The sequence below is a fragment of the Nyctibius grandis genome, chromosome 7, assembly GCF_013368605.1.
Source record: "Nyctibius grandis isolate bNycGra1 chromosome 7, bNycGra1.pri, whole genome shotgun sequence".
NCBI lineage: Eukaryota > Metazoa > Chordata > Aves > Nyctibiiformes > Nyctibiidae > Nyctibius > Nyctibius grandis.
The window spans coordinates 43,506,679-43,523,888 of NC_090664.1; the positions used below are offsets into that span (position 1 = coordinate 43,506,679).

The 17,210-nt window shown below is 41.8% G+C and overlaps 1 protein-coding gene across 5 annotated transcripts in view; it reads right to left on the minus strand.

Moving 5' to 3' along the window:
• The window catches only part of NRP1 (neuropilin 1), a 117,813-nt gene that overhangs the window by 21,270 nt on the left and 79,333 nt on the right, over nt 1-17,210 (minus strand). For 2 of the 5 annotated variants that reach the window (XM_068404473.1, XM_068404472.1), the window contains exons 8-12: nt 15,426-15,581; nt 12,462-12,606; nt 9,049-9,380; nt 3,114-3,258; nt 87-170 (exon numbers count right to left, since the gene is read on the minus strand). In XM_068404473.1, the coding sequence (XP_068260574.1) occupies nt 87-170; nt 3,114-3,258; nt 9,049-9,380; nt 12,462-12,606; nt 15,426-15,581 (862 nt within the window). Of the gene's footprint in view, nt 1-65; nt 171-3,113; nt 3,259-9,048; nt 9,381-12,461; nt 12,607-15,425; nt 15,582-17,210 lie in introns of all 5 variants that reach the window. The other 3 variants (XM_068404471.1, XM_068404470.1, XM_068404474.1) reach the window with 2 other exon arrangements.

The window sequence follows — 17,210 nt, forward strand, 5'->3', positions numbered from 1 at the left end:
GCTGGTAACTGGTGATGGATATGAGCTACAATGAAGCTGCAATGGAATGAGGATGGTTTCTGCACCTGTCAGTTGGTAGTCATCACCTGTGCCACTGTGACAGTTTGCCTGGTCATCATCACACTCATCCACGGGTTTGCCTTCGGAAATGGTGGGGACAACAGTAGGAGCTGAAACAAAATCCAGTCGTTCAGTTAAAACTTGTGCTGGAGAATCAGCATGCAATTGGCAGTAACATTTTGATGAGCACTGTATGTTGTCTTCATGTGTTGTATCTGAGGAAAAGAGTAACTCTACTTTGCAGGTTAGTTAGTATTTCTTTGCAATGGGACATATCTGTTCTGCCTCCTTGCGCCAAGGCACTCTGCTGTATCTGAGCTCAAGCCTGAGCGGAGTTGGGCAGCAAAACCCCAGACTGTGTTCACTGGCTGATGAGTGTTTGTTGTTTCAACCAATGAAGACTGAAAGCCTGGCAAGGCAGAACAGGCTTGGGGTGGGGTAGAAAACCCATAATTTTATTGCTGGCCAAAGTGCCTGTGAGTGGACCCCTACAGAGGAGCAGGAGAGGTGCATGCTCAAGGTGGCAATTCTCCAGCACCCACCACATTGCTGAAGAAACCTCTCTGCAGAGCACATGTAAGAGAGGAAATGTCTGAGCAGAGTCCTGGTAACAGTGGCAGGAAGGCAGTGTGATGTAGAATCACTTTGTGCTCAATGAGGAGATCTAGAAGGAGTTTCTTTTGTTTTTGTTGAAGTTATAAATAAGACATCAGTGATGTCAGTCATCCCTCCCGGCCACCTGCCTGCTTCTCATTGGTGATGACTTTCCGGTAGCTGCTGTATAACCAGCAAAATTCTGACCTTTCTTATTACAGTTAAAAGCTTGAAATTTGTGCAAGGTACCAGAAAATATATCTACACCCCAGTATCTGCAAAACATACCACATCTGGAAAATCAGAATACAGATACTTGGCGTTATGTCTAGGTTTATGTTTTATGCTGCAAGTATAGTTCTCTGGCTTAAGATAACCACTCCGGGAATGCAATCCAGGTTTTTGTCTGTTCTCACCTACTGTTATTTTCATTAACAATGTTTTACTCTCATTATAAGCTATGCTATAATGCATCCCTTTCTTGGATTCTTCTTTGCTCTTCTACTGCCCCCAGAGCTTGCTGGCCACAGAAGATCTTATACACTGACATCTTGGTCTGAAAATGTCAGGAGGGATGGTACTTCCTGAAGTAGCTATATTCTGGGATGAAATAGGGTTCTATAGGACCCCAACCTATTATTTACAGGTACAATCTAGCCCTAGTTAAAGAAACAATTCTGTACCTATTATGAATTATGCAGAGCCTCTGTTCCCCACATCTCTAAAAATCCCTCTGGGAGCTCCCTCTAGCTTTCTACATCAAGTTAAGTTTCTTATCTTGATCTTTGTGCCCCTGTATAGCCTCAAGCTTACCTACATCTCTGCCATTGTTTCATGTAAGCCCCCTGGGATGCTTTGAGCACACAAAGCTTACCCTTGCTCATTACTGCTGGAGAGCTGGTTTCTACTCCTGTCTGTGCCTACCTCAATGCTTCTTTTCTCATCTCAACTCCTTTCCTGATCAGTAAATCTCAAGTGACTTCTCTTCATTCAACTCCCTCCTTAAGATACAGTTATACAACAAAGTTTTCTTATTATGCTTCTTCCACAGGTAAATGGGAATTGACCTCACCTGTCCATGGCTGACCTACAGTTGAGCACCCTTCAAAAGTACACCATAGCAGGAAGACAAATGCAAGTAGATGTGTCCTGGGGAAAAATGATACTTGCTGCTGCAATTCGCCTAAAAGCAAAGCCATTTTGCCTGGTCAGTCTCCTTTTTTGGCTCCTCCATCCCACTAAGCAATGTGTCCTTGTAAGGTGGCTCATGGAATCACTTCTTGATGCCTGGGTGGCTACAGAAGCCCTGCAGCTGAAGGACTTGGCCCACAGGTTGTGATTTTACATAAGGCAGGTGCTGGGTTTTCTTTTTTCTGAGCAAGTAGCACAATAGTCTGCAGGAACTAAGTATTCCCACAGGAAATGAGGACTTCCTGCAGGAACTAAGAAGTATTTCCAACCTCCCCACTTTCCGGGCCAAGTAAAAAGCACACTTATTCAATCTGGCCAGCCCTGAAAAACAACACAGAACTCATCAGTTCTCACAACTAATGCCTCCCACTCTTCCGCCTTGGGGGAGAAATGGTGAGAAAGAAATGGAGGCAGAGCAGTCGGTTCCATTCATCTTGGGAGCCTGTTCAGCTACTTCTGTACGAGGTATCATATGGAATCCTGAATAACATGGTTTGTTATTCTGTGTATTGTTAAGCTGTGCGGTTTATAAGACACGCCAGTATACCATCATCCATCAGATAAAATAGTGACATTCACATAGTGTTATCTGTAGTTATCTATGAAGTTAAATAAGTACTGCTTATATAACAAGAATCAAAGTCTGACTTTATGTCACAGTCCAAGGATAAACGTCTAAACTTTGCTTTTCTTGGTCTTTCGTCTCTTACATACTCTTGCAAAATTAAAGCTTGTTAAGGAACAAAGAGGCCCCCTCTGCCCTCCAAAAAAGGAACAGCGCAGAGCCTGTCCAGCCAAGTAATCATTGCCCATCATAGTGTCTGGTGTGACTTTCACGTCCTTTGAAGGAGCAAGTGACATAATTGCTATATTTAGTCCAAAGCTCCCTCTGCATTCTCAGAAAACATCTCTTCCAGGGTTGTACCATGGTAACATAAAATATAAGTTCCTGTATTCATTCTGTCCTAATAGCTCTGTGCTTCTCGAAAGTATAATCATAGGGCTGCTTAAGGGAACAGAAAACCATGTGGAGAATATCACTGTGATTCAACAAAGGAATGGGAGAAAGAATAATATTTTTGCCTTGGGCATATTCAAATGTCTGCAGAGAAGGAACTGATTAGGCCAAGAAACAGCACTAACGGCAGTCACGGAAGTGAGAGTCCGATGTGCTGCCTGTACAGACACAGCAGTGTTCAGCAGTAGTCCAAGTGGAGAATGTATTTATGAAAATAATAAAGGGCATTCATCTCTAGCAGAGCAATTACCTTCGAGTTCACAGCCCAGCAGCTCCATTCGCAGCCCCAGTCCTCCATGTGTGGCTCTCTCAGGGTAGACGCGGATGAATCTCGTCGATACAGGTTCAAAAGTCCGCAGTTCCGGTGTGTCGTAGTTGGTGTTGCCTTCAAAAGTCTGCAAAGTATGACAAATGGTACTTGTTAAAAAAAAAAAAAAAAGCACTATTTTCAACACTCTTTCCCTTCATTCTCTAGTCTTTGAATTAGGTCAGCAGTAGGCCAGATTCTAACCACTTAATAAGTGTCAGGCATTCCTGTCCTAAATGAGAATGGAAAATATATAGTTAAAGCTTCTCGGAAAAGTAATGCATTTCATTTTTCATAAACTCAATAGCAACCAATCCATCAGGGTCATAACAAGAGCTGAGTGTTTAATGAGACATGTTTTTAAATGACACTCTGATCTGGGGTTTAACTGGGTGACATTTTCAACGCTTCTCAAGGAAAAAAAAATGGGCTGAGGTGAAGATCCTGTCACTTTTTAAGTGGTTACAATAATAATCCAACTATTCAAGAGAAAATTTCAATCTGATTTCCCCCAGTGACAGAGTTTCACAAGTTGTAGTTATTCCAAAAGGCATAAATTAAACTCCAGGAACAGTAGCTGCAAGAGTACTTCCAGTGAGCCTGTATTGAATAAGAATAAAAAGAAAGAGAGAAGAAAGCTGCTTCCTGACAAAACTGCAATATAATCTAATGGGCAAGGCAGGTCAGCAAATGCACATTTCAGACAAAAATCTCTTCTCTGAGTTGCACTCTGGGTTCTTCAGTCATAATGCAGCTCTCAATGGCATTTGTTTGATACCATCAGCTTCTCTCATCAGCGATCTTTTGCATATAGAACAAATTATAATTTGTATTTATACAACACCTCGGGTGCCTCCATGGAGATGATTGGTCTTTAGAATGAATTAACTGTACAAAGAAGCAGTCCTTGCCATGAAGAGTTTATAACCCAAGATAGGCAAAAGGAGTTATTTTTACCCTATTTTATGGTAAAAAATTACTTCAGAATATCATGTAGAGAATATTCTAAAGTACAAATTATGAAAATGTATATAACAATGAAGTAAAAGCAAAAAGTATTTTCAACTTTTCTATGAATTAGTTAAATGGCAAAATATTAAAAACCATCTTCTTTGGACTTCAAATTTGGGATTAGAAGCTCTATTTATAAGATATTTCCAACTCACAACTGTGAAGCCTGAAGCCTTCTTCAGGAAGAAACCACCACATATCCCTCATTTTGGATAAGAACAAAACCCACCCTGCAATGAACTCCTCCTATTGATATGGGGGCAGATAAAACAGAAGCCATGGGAAAAGCTGACTGTATTTCCCAAGGCACAAAACCAGCATAGGTAAAACTGACTGTTGCTTATATTTTCAGTGTTGTCCTAAAAGCCTTGCTTCTTTTTACTGTACACCTCTGCATTATGAACCAATGGTCCACAAACCCTTCTGGCCATTGGTCAGAGTGCCAGTCACAAAAGCCAATAATGATGGGAGACTATGACCAACTGAAGGAAAAAAAATAATTTCAACATTAATGCTTCTGCTCCTATTTCCTAGGGGAGATTGTACCTCCAAGGTGGCTTCAGGGGGCACTGGTTGACCTGGTGTTCTGTGAGCACTTGGAAGACAGTTGTCAAGAACTCACATGTAGATAGCCTGTCAGATCTAATTAACATGCAATTACATATTATTATATTTGAATAGCAATATAGTGCAAATGATCAGAGAAGCTACCTACCATATAAGACAGAATGAATGCCATTTTATGTCTAAAAAGTAGACAGACACATATATCTGAGGAATCCTTGCTTCCTTTTTAATAGTAGTCTTAATAGCAACATATAATAATGAAAACTGTTTTATAAAAGACATCAGTACTGGAGTACTGACACATAGACATTAGAATTCAATAGGCATCTAGAATTATATTGAATCATAATTATATTGAATCATTGTCCTTTGTAGTGCAGAGCTGCCTGTGATTCAATTTTGACTGTTCATTTAAAACACGTACTGATGTTCTTTGTGGGGGAGGAGAGAGCAGTATACAGTAAAACTTCACTTTGTGAGTGTCTTTTATACAGGCTATGACACAAATTGCTTTACTTTGTTACAAAGATAAGTTATAATAAATAATAGCTAAACAAAAGAGAACCTAAACTGGTGAGAGGAAAAAAAATTCTTCCTAATATCTTTTAAAATCAAAATAAACATGGCAGAAAAATTTAAAAAGGTTGTTCCAAATGGCAGGATAGTCAGAAGTTTCTTGTACCTGAAATGATGAGAGGAGGTATAAAAAAACCAAAAAAAGTCATCAGTAGGTAAGTGGAAGGAGGAAAGAAGTATGAAAGAGAAAGATGACTTTATGGAGTAAGCTTGAGTAAGCTATGGAGAAGAATATAAATTGTATCTTGAAATGAAAATGGGATTCTGCATGGTTGTTTGAGGATTTGAGTGATGTTCGCTCCTTTGAGTGCTTGACCTATGCTAAAGGGGGAAACTTTCTGCACATTCAAAAATAGCAGAAATTGAGTCAGCCATAGAGGAAAGAGTTATGGTAGTCTTAGTGAAAGGAGCTGCAGGCATGGATGACAAGATCATGTTGAGAAACGAGGTGATGTTTCATCCTTTGGACATATTCTGTTGTTATGTTTAGCTTGTCATTGCTCTTTCCTTTCCTAAAATGCAGTTGTTTGTTTATTGAAAGTCAAGACTTTAACCAAGTGAAACGATGTGTTTCATTTCATATAACAGGGCTGTTTCTAATCCACATTCCTGCTGTGACTTATTATAGCATGCTGTCCCATCCAGCTCCACTTACATTTAAAAATACTACATTCCAGTATTAACATTTTAAATCTCTCATACTCTCAAATCATAGGATTGCTCTGCTTCTCTTTAAAGAAAACTTGTGCTTTGGAAGAAAGTTTATTAAATGTCTTGAATTTTTGGGAAGGATTATAATTATGCCACGAGAGATTTGAATTCCAGGCCTCTCCATTCCATTAATCTTGAAAGTTAATTTCTGGTAGTGATGAAAGCCGAGGGTGGGCTCAGTGCATTAGTTAGCACACTAGTTTTCTTGTCAAACTGCTAACTTCTGACAATGATGGCAAGTGCTTGTATTAGAAAACAGAAAGCCATGCAGCAGACGGCGTGCTGCTTTGAAAGCATATGGCATTATTTTTTTCCCTCGTTGAGCCACAGTGTAGAAGTATATGTCAAAACAACATCTATTTTAGAAAGAAAATGGTTAGATCCCATTGTTGATTTACACTCTCTTCACACTTTATGATGAAGTCAAAACTCATGGTAACAAGAGAAAGGAGCTGACTGCAAAGGCTGAATTCATTTAGTTTTAATCCCCAAAACAAATGATGAAAAGTGATGAGAAGTGAGAAAATGAAGACATATTCAGTGAGATTAAAACAGGAGAGAATGAAGTCCAATATTTACCAAATGTGCCTGGAAAAGCTGCATCCATGGGCCCACTCAGCTTTTCCTTTAAGGAAACACAGGTTTGTCCAATGGATGAGTCTATATAGCAAAACAGCTTTTACATCTAATTTTCAGACTAACACAGCTGAGATATTGAGCAACTCGCAGGATTCCCATCTGCCAAATACCACACCGATTTGCCTTTTGAGGGCACATTTTTGATATATGATTCCCTGATCATGAGGATTTATGAGGATGTTACCCAGTAGATAGATGATGGTAAAGCTGTGGATGTGGTCTATCTCGATTTCAGTAAAGCGTTTGACACTGTCTCCCACAGCATCCTCGCAGCTAAACTGGGGAAGTGTGGTCTGGATGATCGGGTAGTGAGGAGGATTGTGAACTGGCTGAAGGAAAGAAGCCAGAGAGTGGTGGTCAATGGGACAGAGTCCAGTTGGAGGTCTGTGTCTAGCGGAGTCCCTCAAGGGTCGGTACTGGGACCAGTTCTATTCAATATATTCATTAATGACTTGGATGAGGGATTAGAGTGCACTGTCAGCAAGTTCGCTGATGACACAAAACTGGGAGGACTGGCTGACACACGGGAAGGCTGCGCAGCCATTCAGAGGGACCTAGACAGGCTGGAGAGTTGGGCGGGGAGAAACTTAATGAAATATAACAAGGGCAAGTGTAGAGTCCTGCATCTGGGCAAGAACAACCCCATGTACCAGTACAAGTTGGGGGCAGAGCTGTTGGAGACCAGCGTAGGGGAAAGGGACCTGGGGGTCCTAGTGGACAACAGGATGACCATGAGCCAGCAGTGTGCCCTTGTGGCCAAGAAGGCCAATGGCATCCTGGGGTGTATTAGAAGGGGTGTGGTCAGCAGGTCGAGAGAGGTTCATCTCCCCCTCTACTCTGCCCTGGTGAGGCCGCATCTGGAGTGTTGTGTCCAGTTCTGGGCCCCTCGGTTCAAGAAGGACAGGGAACTGCTAGAGAGAGTCCAGCGCAGAGCCACGAAGATGATTAAGGGGGTGGAACATCTCCCTTATGAGGAGAGGCTGAGGGAGCTGGGTCTCTTTAGCTTGGAGAAGAGGAGACTGAGGGGTGACCTCATTAATGTTTATAAATATGTAAAGGGCAAGTGTCATGAGGATGGAGCCAGGCTCTTCTCAGTGACATCCCTTGACAGGACAAGGGGCAATGGGTGCAAGCTGGAACACAGGAGGTTCCACTTAAATATGAGGAAAAACTTCTTTACGGTGAGGGTGACCGAACACTGGAACAGGCTGCCCAGAGAGGTTGTGGAGTCTCCTTCTCTGGAGACATTCAAAACCCGCCTGGATGCGTTCCTGTGTGATACGGTCTAGGCAATCCTGGTCCGGCAGGGGGATTGGACTAGATGATCTTTCGAGGTCCCTTCCAATCCCTAACATTCTGTGATTCTGTGATTCTGTGATCATCCCAGTACCGCAGCACCAGTTCCTGAACAGGACTGCATGCCCACTGTTTTCCTCAATAACAGGGTAGGAGGACTAAAAAGGGGTTATGCCTCTCGAAGCAAAAATGCACGTTGTGAGCTATGATAACAAAATGGGACAGAAGACCTAATGAATGGGATTTGGTGTAAATAAGCTAAACAGTCACGTCCTGAAAAGCCTACATTCAAAGACAAACCAAAATAGGTACATTCCCAGAAACCTTTCTGGGCCACACTTATTTTCTTTTCCTTGACGTCTAACCCAGCAATTCATTTGGCCCTCCTCTGTAAATGCCTTGCAAGTTCTTCTTGGACCTATGAACCAGTTGCCCTTTTCTCCCAAGCAACCTCCAAGATGCTTCACTTGTGATAGTACGATAGTACTTTTCACTTAGGATGGGATAACACGTCAAAACCTCCACCACTTTCTTTCAGTGGGACTTGGATGAGACCATTATGAGAGCCTGTGAAGCTCTCGAAGAAGCCTGCAGGCAGTTCAGGAATCCAACAGGTACCCCATTGAGTTAAATAACACTGTTCTTGCTCTACAGCTCAGACAAAAAAGAAGCAAAGGAAAAGTAATTCAGTGTCTCAAATAAGTTAGTTCACTGTCAGTGGAAAAACTGCAGAGGAAACTCTACTTTTTTTGGCAGTGTTGCATATTACCATGGCATGGGATTTTGCAGTAACCTAGGGACCACAGAGGCACCCCACCCTTGTCAGAAATCAAGTCTGAACTTGCTGTTGAATAGAAAACACCTTTGCTGCAGAGTCGAACGTCCTAAGGCCAGCTCCTGCCCTCAGGCATGGGATGATTCCTACAGCATCCCTTCAGGGCAGCTGCCATAGGAGTCCTCTTGCTTGGCTTCATCCCAGCTATGTGCCTTTTTGAAGATCAGCGATAGATGTGTAGAAGTTTAATGCAAACTTTTTTTTAATGCAACTTTTTTTTTAGTGCAGAGCTTTCCTCCTTACCTTTATCTTTTTCTTGCTGGAATCCATGATCATTTTCCAGTCTGAACCATTGTTGCTGTAGCCAATTTTGAATTTTTTCATGAATACTTTGTTTTCTCGGTGCTTGCCTCCTTGGACAATTATGCCCCTCACTTTTTTTTCTTCACCAAGGTCTATTTGAAGCCATTCATTTGTATATGGATGACTAGTTGGTGGCAGCGCCCAACCTGAACGGCTTGTTATGAGGCGAGCATTTTCTGGGATCCAGTTTCGATCAACTTGAGTAGATGCAGTAATCTGAGAGTCAGGAATGAGCCCAGACACCATACCCAGCATCCCAGAGCAAGGATAATCTACAGAGAAAAAACCCACATAAATAGTTAATCTGAACAAGCACCAAAACAGAAACAGGACACATCAGTCAATTCAACTATCATAAGCAATTACTTATTTTTTTCTTATATCCAAAATAATCTCTTTGGATTTGTATATAATTTAAAGTTGTTCAAACTTGCACATCCTAGTTTTGACAGGAAGTACCAAAATACCACAAGTATTTCTGGCTTGATGAAAACCAAAAGGATCAGAAAATCCTATTCTATTCTTGTTTTCTATTCTTCTTGCTAAGGCAAAGAGTGCAGGGTCACATCCGAATTTATGAATACATCCCTAGAGAAAACTTCCAATATTAGCCAAAACCTGGTTGCAGATTACTTAATTTTGGTGACATTGGAAATAGAAATCTTTTATACATTCGGTAAAACATAATTTATTGCTGTACTTGAGAATTTCCTATTGTATTTCTTTGGTCTCTCAGGCTTTTTCAAATGACACAGAAGCTAAATAGTTGCTTCTTTTATGGTCCTAGATAAATATAAAGTAGAAGCAGGAAAAGCTGCTACCAGGGAATGAAGGTTTCCAATACAGAAAGTAACAGCAGTTTTTCTGATATTACCTGTATCTAATCTGAAAAGATTTCATAGAATGACCTGGAATTCTATAACGTAGTAATCAGTAGTCTTATTTTCCTGCTATATGGAAACCAGTCCTAAGAAACATTTTCAAGACTAAGGAAACACCTTAAGGGAAAAAAAATACCCCTGGAACTATTAAAAATTAGTGCTAATGAACTGTATTAAGTGCTATAAAATGGCACTAGATTTTTTTAGAAAAATCAACTTTGTAAAAAATATTAAATCATTAACATTTTCTTTAATCTAGAACTTGTATTTTTACTTTACATATAAAAATGTCTCCATTTTGTAGGAGTTCTAGAAATCCTAAAACTAGGAAAAAAGGACTTCTAAAAAAATTCCTGCTTGTGTCTGTGTTTTTTTTTTTTTTCAAGATAGTACTTTGATGATAATGAATGCCTTTTGCTGTTACTTCAGAAAGCACTTTGGACAGTTAACTGTGTGATATAAAGGAGTTACATTCCCTTACTGATCACTAGTAGGAACCTGACTATATATGTCTAGTTGCTTGAACAGGCTTCAGATCTAAGTGTTTGTACCTTGCAATGCTTTTAAACGTAGTTAAGTGTGTTTGTTCCTTGGGAAACCTGTTGAGAGCTATCTACAAATAGCAGGCATGAGCAAGAGGGCCTGGAGGGTTAGGAAGGAAAAACAAGACAGGAATTTGCAAAATATCTTTGTATCTCAGGTATTTTGCATGAAGCTGTAAAATAATTGCAAGAAAAGTAATAAAACCTTAATGTTTTTTTCACTTCTTAAAATTGAACACCTAAAAGCTAACACCAGAACAACATTCTGATAACACTGGATTTTTGGGTTCACAGAATCACAGAATCACAGAATGTTAGGGATTGGAGGGGACCTCGAAAGATCATCTAGTCCAACCCCCTGCCGGACCAGGATTGCCTAGACCATATCACACAGGAACGCATCCAGGCGGGTTTTGAATGTCTCCAGAGAAGGAGACTCCACAACCTCTCTGGGCAGCCTGTTCCAGTGTTCGGTCACCCTCACCGTAAAGAAGTTTTTCCTCATATTTATGTGGAACCTCCTGTGTTCCAGCTTGCACCCATTGCCCCTTGTCCTGTCAAGGGATGTCACTGAGAAGAGCCTGGCTCCATCCTCATGACACTTGCCCTTTACATATTTATAAACATTAATGAGGTCACCCCTCAGTCTCCTCTTCTCCAAGCTAAAGAGACCCAGCTCCCTCAGCCTCTCCTCATAAGGGAGATGTTCCACTCCCTTAATCATCTTCATGGCTCTGCGCTGGAGTCTCTCTAGCAGTTCCCTGTCCTTCTTGAACCGAGGGGCCCAGAATTGGACACAATATTCCAGATGCGGCCTCACCAGGGCAGAGTAGAGGGGGAGGAGAACCTCTCTTGACCTGCTGACCACACCCCTTCTAATACACCCCAGGATGCCATTGGCCTTCTTGGCCACAAGGGCACACTGCTGGCTCATGGTCATCCTGTTGTCCACTAGGACCCCCAGGTCCCTTTCCCCTACGCTGGTCTCCAACAGCTCTGCCCCCAACTTGTACTGGTACATGGGGTTGTTCTTGCCCAGATGCAGGACTCTACACTTGCCCTTGTTATATTTCATTAAGTTTCTCCCCTCCCAACTCTCCAGCCTGTCTAGGTCCCTCTGAATGGCTGCGCAGCCTTCCCGTGTGTCAGCCACTCCTCCCAGTTTTGTGTCATTAGCGAACTTGCTGACAGTGCACTCTATTCCCTCATCCAAGTCATTAATGAATATATTGAATAGTACTGGTCCCAGTACCGACCCTTGAGGGACTCCGCTAGACACAGACCTCCAACTGGACTCTGTCCCATTGACCACCACTCTCTGGCTTCTTTCCTTCAGCCACTTCACAATCCACCTCACTACCCGATCATCCAGACCACACTTCCTCAGTTTAGCTGTGAGGATGCTGTGGGAGACAGTGTCAAACACTTTACTGAAATCAAGATAGACCACATCCACAGCTTTACCATCATCTATCCACCAGGTTATGTCCTCATAAAAGGCTATCAAGTTGGTTAAGCATGACTTCCCCTTGGTGAAGCCATGTTGAGTGCCCCTAATGATCCCCTTATCCTTGATGTGCCTAGAGACAGCACCAAGAACAAGTTGTTCCATCACCTTTCTGGGGATAGAGGTGAGGCTGACCGGTCTATAGTTAGCCGGGTCCTCCTTCTTGCCCTGTTTGAAGACTGGAGTGACATTCGCTTTCCTCCAGTCCTCAGGCACCTCTCCCGTTGCCCACGACTTAGCAAAGATGATGGAGAGTGGCCTGTTGGGTTTTATTTTCTTCCTGGTTTTTTGTTTTTTTTTTTTTTACATTTCTGCATTCAGACCACAGTGGAAATAGTGAATATCCATTTCACTCATAAAAATAAAACCCACAGCATAGGCACCAGAAATTCCCTTGATTTTAAAATCCTTCCCAAGACCTACCTGTTATCTTGCAGCCATAAACTTCAAATCTCAGTGACACTCCGTTTTCCCAAGACACAGGTCTAATTCGCACAAACCGTGTTAGAACTGGCTTGGCAAAAGGTCTGTAAACAACATCAGTGGGATTGCTATTCCCTTGAAACACCTTTGTGTGGAAAGAAAAAGTATATATTTGTTAGGCTCTCTCTTCAATGGTCTTTATAATTCTGTGTTTTACAGATAGTCATGATACAAGGTCTAACCAGAGTTATTTTGCGGGGGGGTGAGGCACAAGACTTGCATGGGGAACTGTTTCATTGAACTCTTAACACAATTTTTGCAGACAGATAATCTTTCCTTGGGGAGGAAAAGAGAAGATGTAAGGTTATGATACTAAAAAATACTTGCCACCTGAAGAGTCCCATAACACGCCATAAAGCTGCAGAGCAGACCAGGAGAGCTCAGGGCCATTTCGAGAGCAGGAGCTCACCTGAGTGCAACAAGGGTCTGTCCGCTCCCTGCCTAGTTTGAGGTGTTCCTAATGCCCAGATCTATATGCAGGAATAATGGAAGAATCCCTCAATGCCCAATTAGGGCAGTTTTATTCCTCGTACACTCGTAGAATGATGCAAAAAACTACAGAACCTCAAGCCCAAATTAAAAGTGGATTTCAATTAGACCACGTAAAAATCCTCTATAGAGTTAGGATAAAAACATATATTATTTTGCTGTCCTTGGTCTTAAGACTTTTTGAGAGTGTATAGTGCAAACCTTACTTCATTAACCTTCCATTTTTAAATCCTTTTTAAGAAGTGCTCAGGCTTTCTTTCTCCTTGCATACTGAGATGGAAGTCTATTTAAAATCTATATAGCAGGCTCTAAGATTTTCTCTGTCCCCTGAGGCTCACAGTCAAATTAGATGAACAATGAGACTTCCACAAGAAGGGACAGGATTGTGGTGTGCTTTCATGTTGAGGATCCTGCAGACGCACTCCTTCCTAGCAGAGATGAAACATTGCAATGTTCTAGTCCAAAGAAGGTGATTCAGTTTCCTGCTTCTTCCTCATGTAGAGGAGAACCAATTTCCTGTTGTTTTCCATGGATACAAACCCCTTCTCCTTTTATGGGAGATTCTCCCATTTCTTACACACACTGTCTACTTTCCTGTTTATTATGTGCAATAACTGCACCAATTTGGAGCGGAGGCCAGCAGCACACAGCTATCAACTCATCAGGCTCAGTTATAACTCAAGAAATTTAATACAGGAGTTTCATATCCAGCAAGAGATTTTAAATGGAGCTACACTTCTTTTCAGCAACTTTTTTTCTCTGGGAGAACCTGCTGTAGTTTTCTCAAGGTCTGCATCTGACAGAGGAAATGTGTCTTTCCTCAAAAGTACACAATTCTTTATGCGTGGTTAGTGCAACACTTGTGTGAGGCTGCCTTGAAGAGATCTGCGGCTGCCTGCTTTTGTTGTTCCTTCAGTAGCCAAGTCTCCTTAACGTTTCATTTGAATAAAGATAGTAGTAGTTTTTTCTTGTCCTGATCAACAGCAAAATATTGCCATTTTAGACACCTGGGTTTTTTTTATAAACCCTTTGAACAAATAAGACAGGTTTAGGGACTGTTCTTAATAATTACGGGCAAGATGTACAATAGAAACTCATGTAAAATACACTCTTGGAGAGTTTACAAATTGAAGCTGGTAATGAAAATCAGGCATGGTCTGATTTTGAAAGAGGCATTTGTTCAGGATTACAGGAACCAGAGCCAGGAAACCCTGTGTCTCATACCAGCCACAGCGTTGGCTCCTCTTGTGACTTTGGGCAAGTCAGTTATTGTACCTTTATACATCATTACACAGTGCCCACATTGTGGCATTTGACCTTCTAAAGTTCCTTCTCTGAAAAACCAGGATAATACCTGTCAAAGAGAAGCTTTCAGGATTCATTTTTTATTGTTTTACAGAGTGCTTCGAAGAAGAAAGATGTATGTGTTAAACACTGCTACAGTTTTGATTAGATAAATGTAGTGGACTTGGCATAGCACTTACAGATGAATCAGGGACAAAGCACTAACCAAATATTTAGAGCTAGATATGGTTAGACTGATAGAGTTTAATATTACATAGCTCTTCTGGGTCCTCACAGAAGGGTCATAAAAAAGCTATTTTGAAGGGAGGTACCACAAAACCTTTCCAGTTGCATCAGCCCCTGACAGCCTCTGGGGATGCTGCTCCTTGGCACATCCCGAGCGAGGTGGGAAAGCAGGCACAGCCTCACTGCGACTATTCATGTGAGAGTTGGAGCAGAAGTGACTTCTCAGTAATGAGCTTTACGCTCATGGTAGCGGATAATGAAGATTTTTCTTACGAGTATCTAAAGCTGTTTCATTGGGGGGTCACAGAGAACAAATCCACTGATAAATGGAAAGGTGATAAAAATCTATAAGGATGGAAAGATGTGCCTAATTATCTGTCTGCATGACCCCCATCACTGAGATGCTTGGAAGTCTAACAAACTACTAATGACTTGCTAGCACTCCTGCAAGACAGCATGGCTATGCACAGGGAGCTGAGGTGCTGACACACTGCATATCCAGAGCTCCGCTGAAAATAAGAGACCTACATATTTTTTTAAAATGTCCCCCATAATGTTTTTCTCAAGGTCACACAGAAAATGTCTGGCAAACTGTGAAACAGCAGCACACTCCAGGGAAAAGACCCAAACAACTCAAATTATGAGCAAAACATGCAGGGCAGCACCTTGCACCCTTTTCAAGCTGCTCTAGGCTTTGGAGAAACAATTTCTGTGTCCCATTACTACTGAGAAAATAGTTATCTTTTGGAGTTGGGATATTGTTAACCCTGATCATGCTGATTAAACCTGTGATACCTTATTCCACTTTTTTTAACAACTTACAGTAACCAAACAGTTCAACAGCTTATTTCTTGGCCGAAGAGAGGTAAAAGAGAGAAGACTTACAACAGGCTTGTTTGCCTCCTTCAGTGTAATCCAGTCCTCTCCATTGGAGCTGACATCTACGCGGTACGTTTTCAGGTAATATTCTTTCTTTGTTTCTTTTGAGATGGCTCCTTGGGTCCCAATTCCAGAAACAAAGCGGAGAAGGCCTAGATCTACCTGTGGCAAGGAATGAATTGGGACATGAGGACAATCAGTTCAGAGCATAACAGAAATGCAGAAGTGACAGCCCCTCTCCCCCCCACCATGTTTTACAGATATAATATTTTACATAAAGGAAATTGCAGCATATTGTTGATAATAACATAGCCATAATCTCCTCTTTTGTAAACAATGTCATCACAAGAGAAGGGAACATTTGCCTGATTAGCCAGGAGGGTTATTCACATGCCAGAGAATTATCTTTCCTCTACGAGGGTGGAACCAGAGACCCCATAAGTGCAAGTGGAAACCACCAGACTGCAAAGAAGTTACTAGAGAAGTTCCTCAAGGACCAGTCTGGTGAACAATCTTAATACTTTCATTAACTACCTTGAATAGATGTTAATGAAATTCACTGAGGACACAGAACTGCAAGGCATTGTCAATACAGAGGAGAGTCATGCAGTGAGAACTAAATGACCCTGAGGGCTGGAATATTAGAAATGGGATGAAATTTGATAGTACAATATCAAAGTTGTGCACTTAGGGAATGATAACAAGAATTCTGCTAAAACCCAGGAGCTCATCACTTGCAAACAGAAGAGGAGAAAAGAATCCCTTGGCATATTAGTTAGTCACAAGATAATCAAGAATCACTGTGTGATTTTGTTGGGAAAAAGGCAAATGAGTTGCTTGTACCATATGATGTAGTTGAAGAAAACAGAAAAAAGCATTAACACAAGTGCAATAATTCTGTTCCAATTGTCAAATGTAGTGAACTCTACTCATTAGAACATAATGACATTTTGAACTGGCTGGAGAAATGAGTGCTATGGTGCACAGATGAATATGTGTTAGAGGCCTTTTCTCTTCTTCACTCATTCTCTGTATTTCTCCTCTCATGAAGTTACATTGCAATGAAATGGACAAGTGATTTAGGTTAACCTTTCCCTCCCCCAGTTATTTATTTGCCATCCAGATCTGTTTCCTCATCTAGTTCATCATGTGGCATCACAGAAGATGTATCGGCGTAGTTGGGAGGATGACGTAGGGTGCAGGAGTGTGGCTACTCAAGTCAGTCCTGCTGGCAAAAGAAACCTTTGTCCTGGTGCACAAGTCCACATGCCAAATGGCTGAAACTAGGCAAAAGGCTTTCTCACAGCCAGGTTGCTGACCACGGCTTTGAAACCGCACTTCAAGAAAGATGTTGAGGTGTTGGAGAGAGTCCAGAGGAGGGTGACCAAGCTGCTCTGGAGGTCTGGAGGGTCTGACCTATGAGGAACGGCTGAGGGAGCTGGGGTTGTTTAGTCTGGAGAAGAGGAGGCTCAGAGGTGACCTTATTGCAGTCTACAACTACCTGAAGGGAGGTTGTAGTGAAGTGGAAGTCAGCTTCTTCTCCCGGGCAACTAGCGATAGGACAAGAAGACACAGCCTCAAGCTTCGCCAGGGGAGGTTCAGGTTGGACATTAGGAAGAATTTCTTTACAGAAAGGGTTATTAGACATTGGAATGGACTGCCCAGGGAGGTGGTGGAGTCACCATCTCTGGATGTGTTTAAGAAAAGACTGGACATGGCACTTAGTGCCATGGTCTAGTTGACAGAGTGGTGTCAGGGCAACGGTTGGACTCGATGATCCCTGAGGTCTCT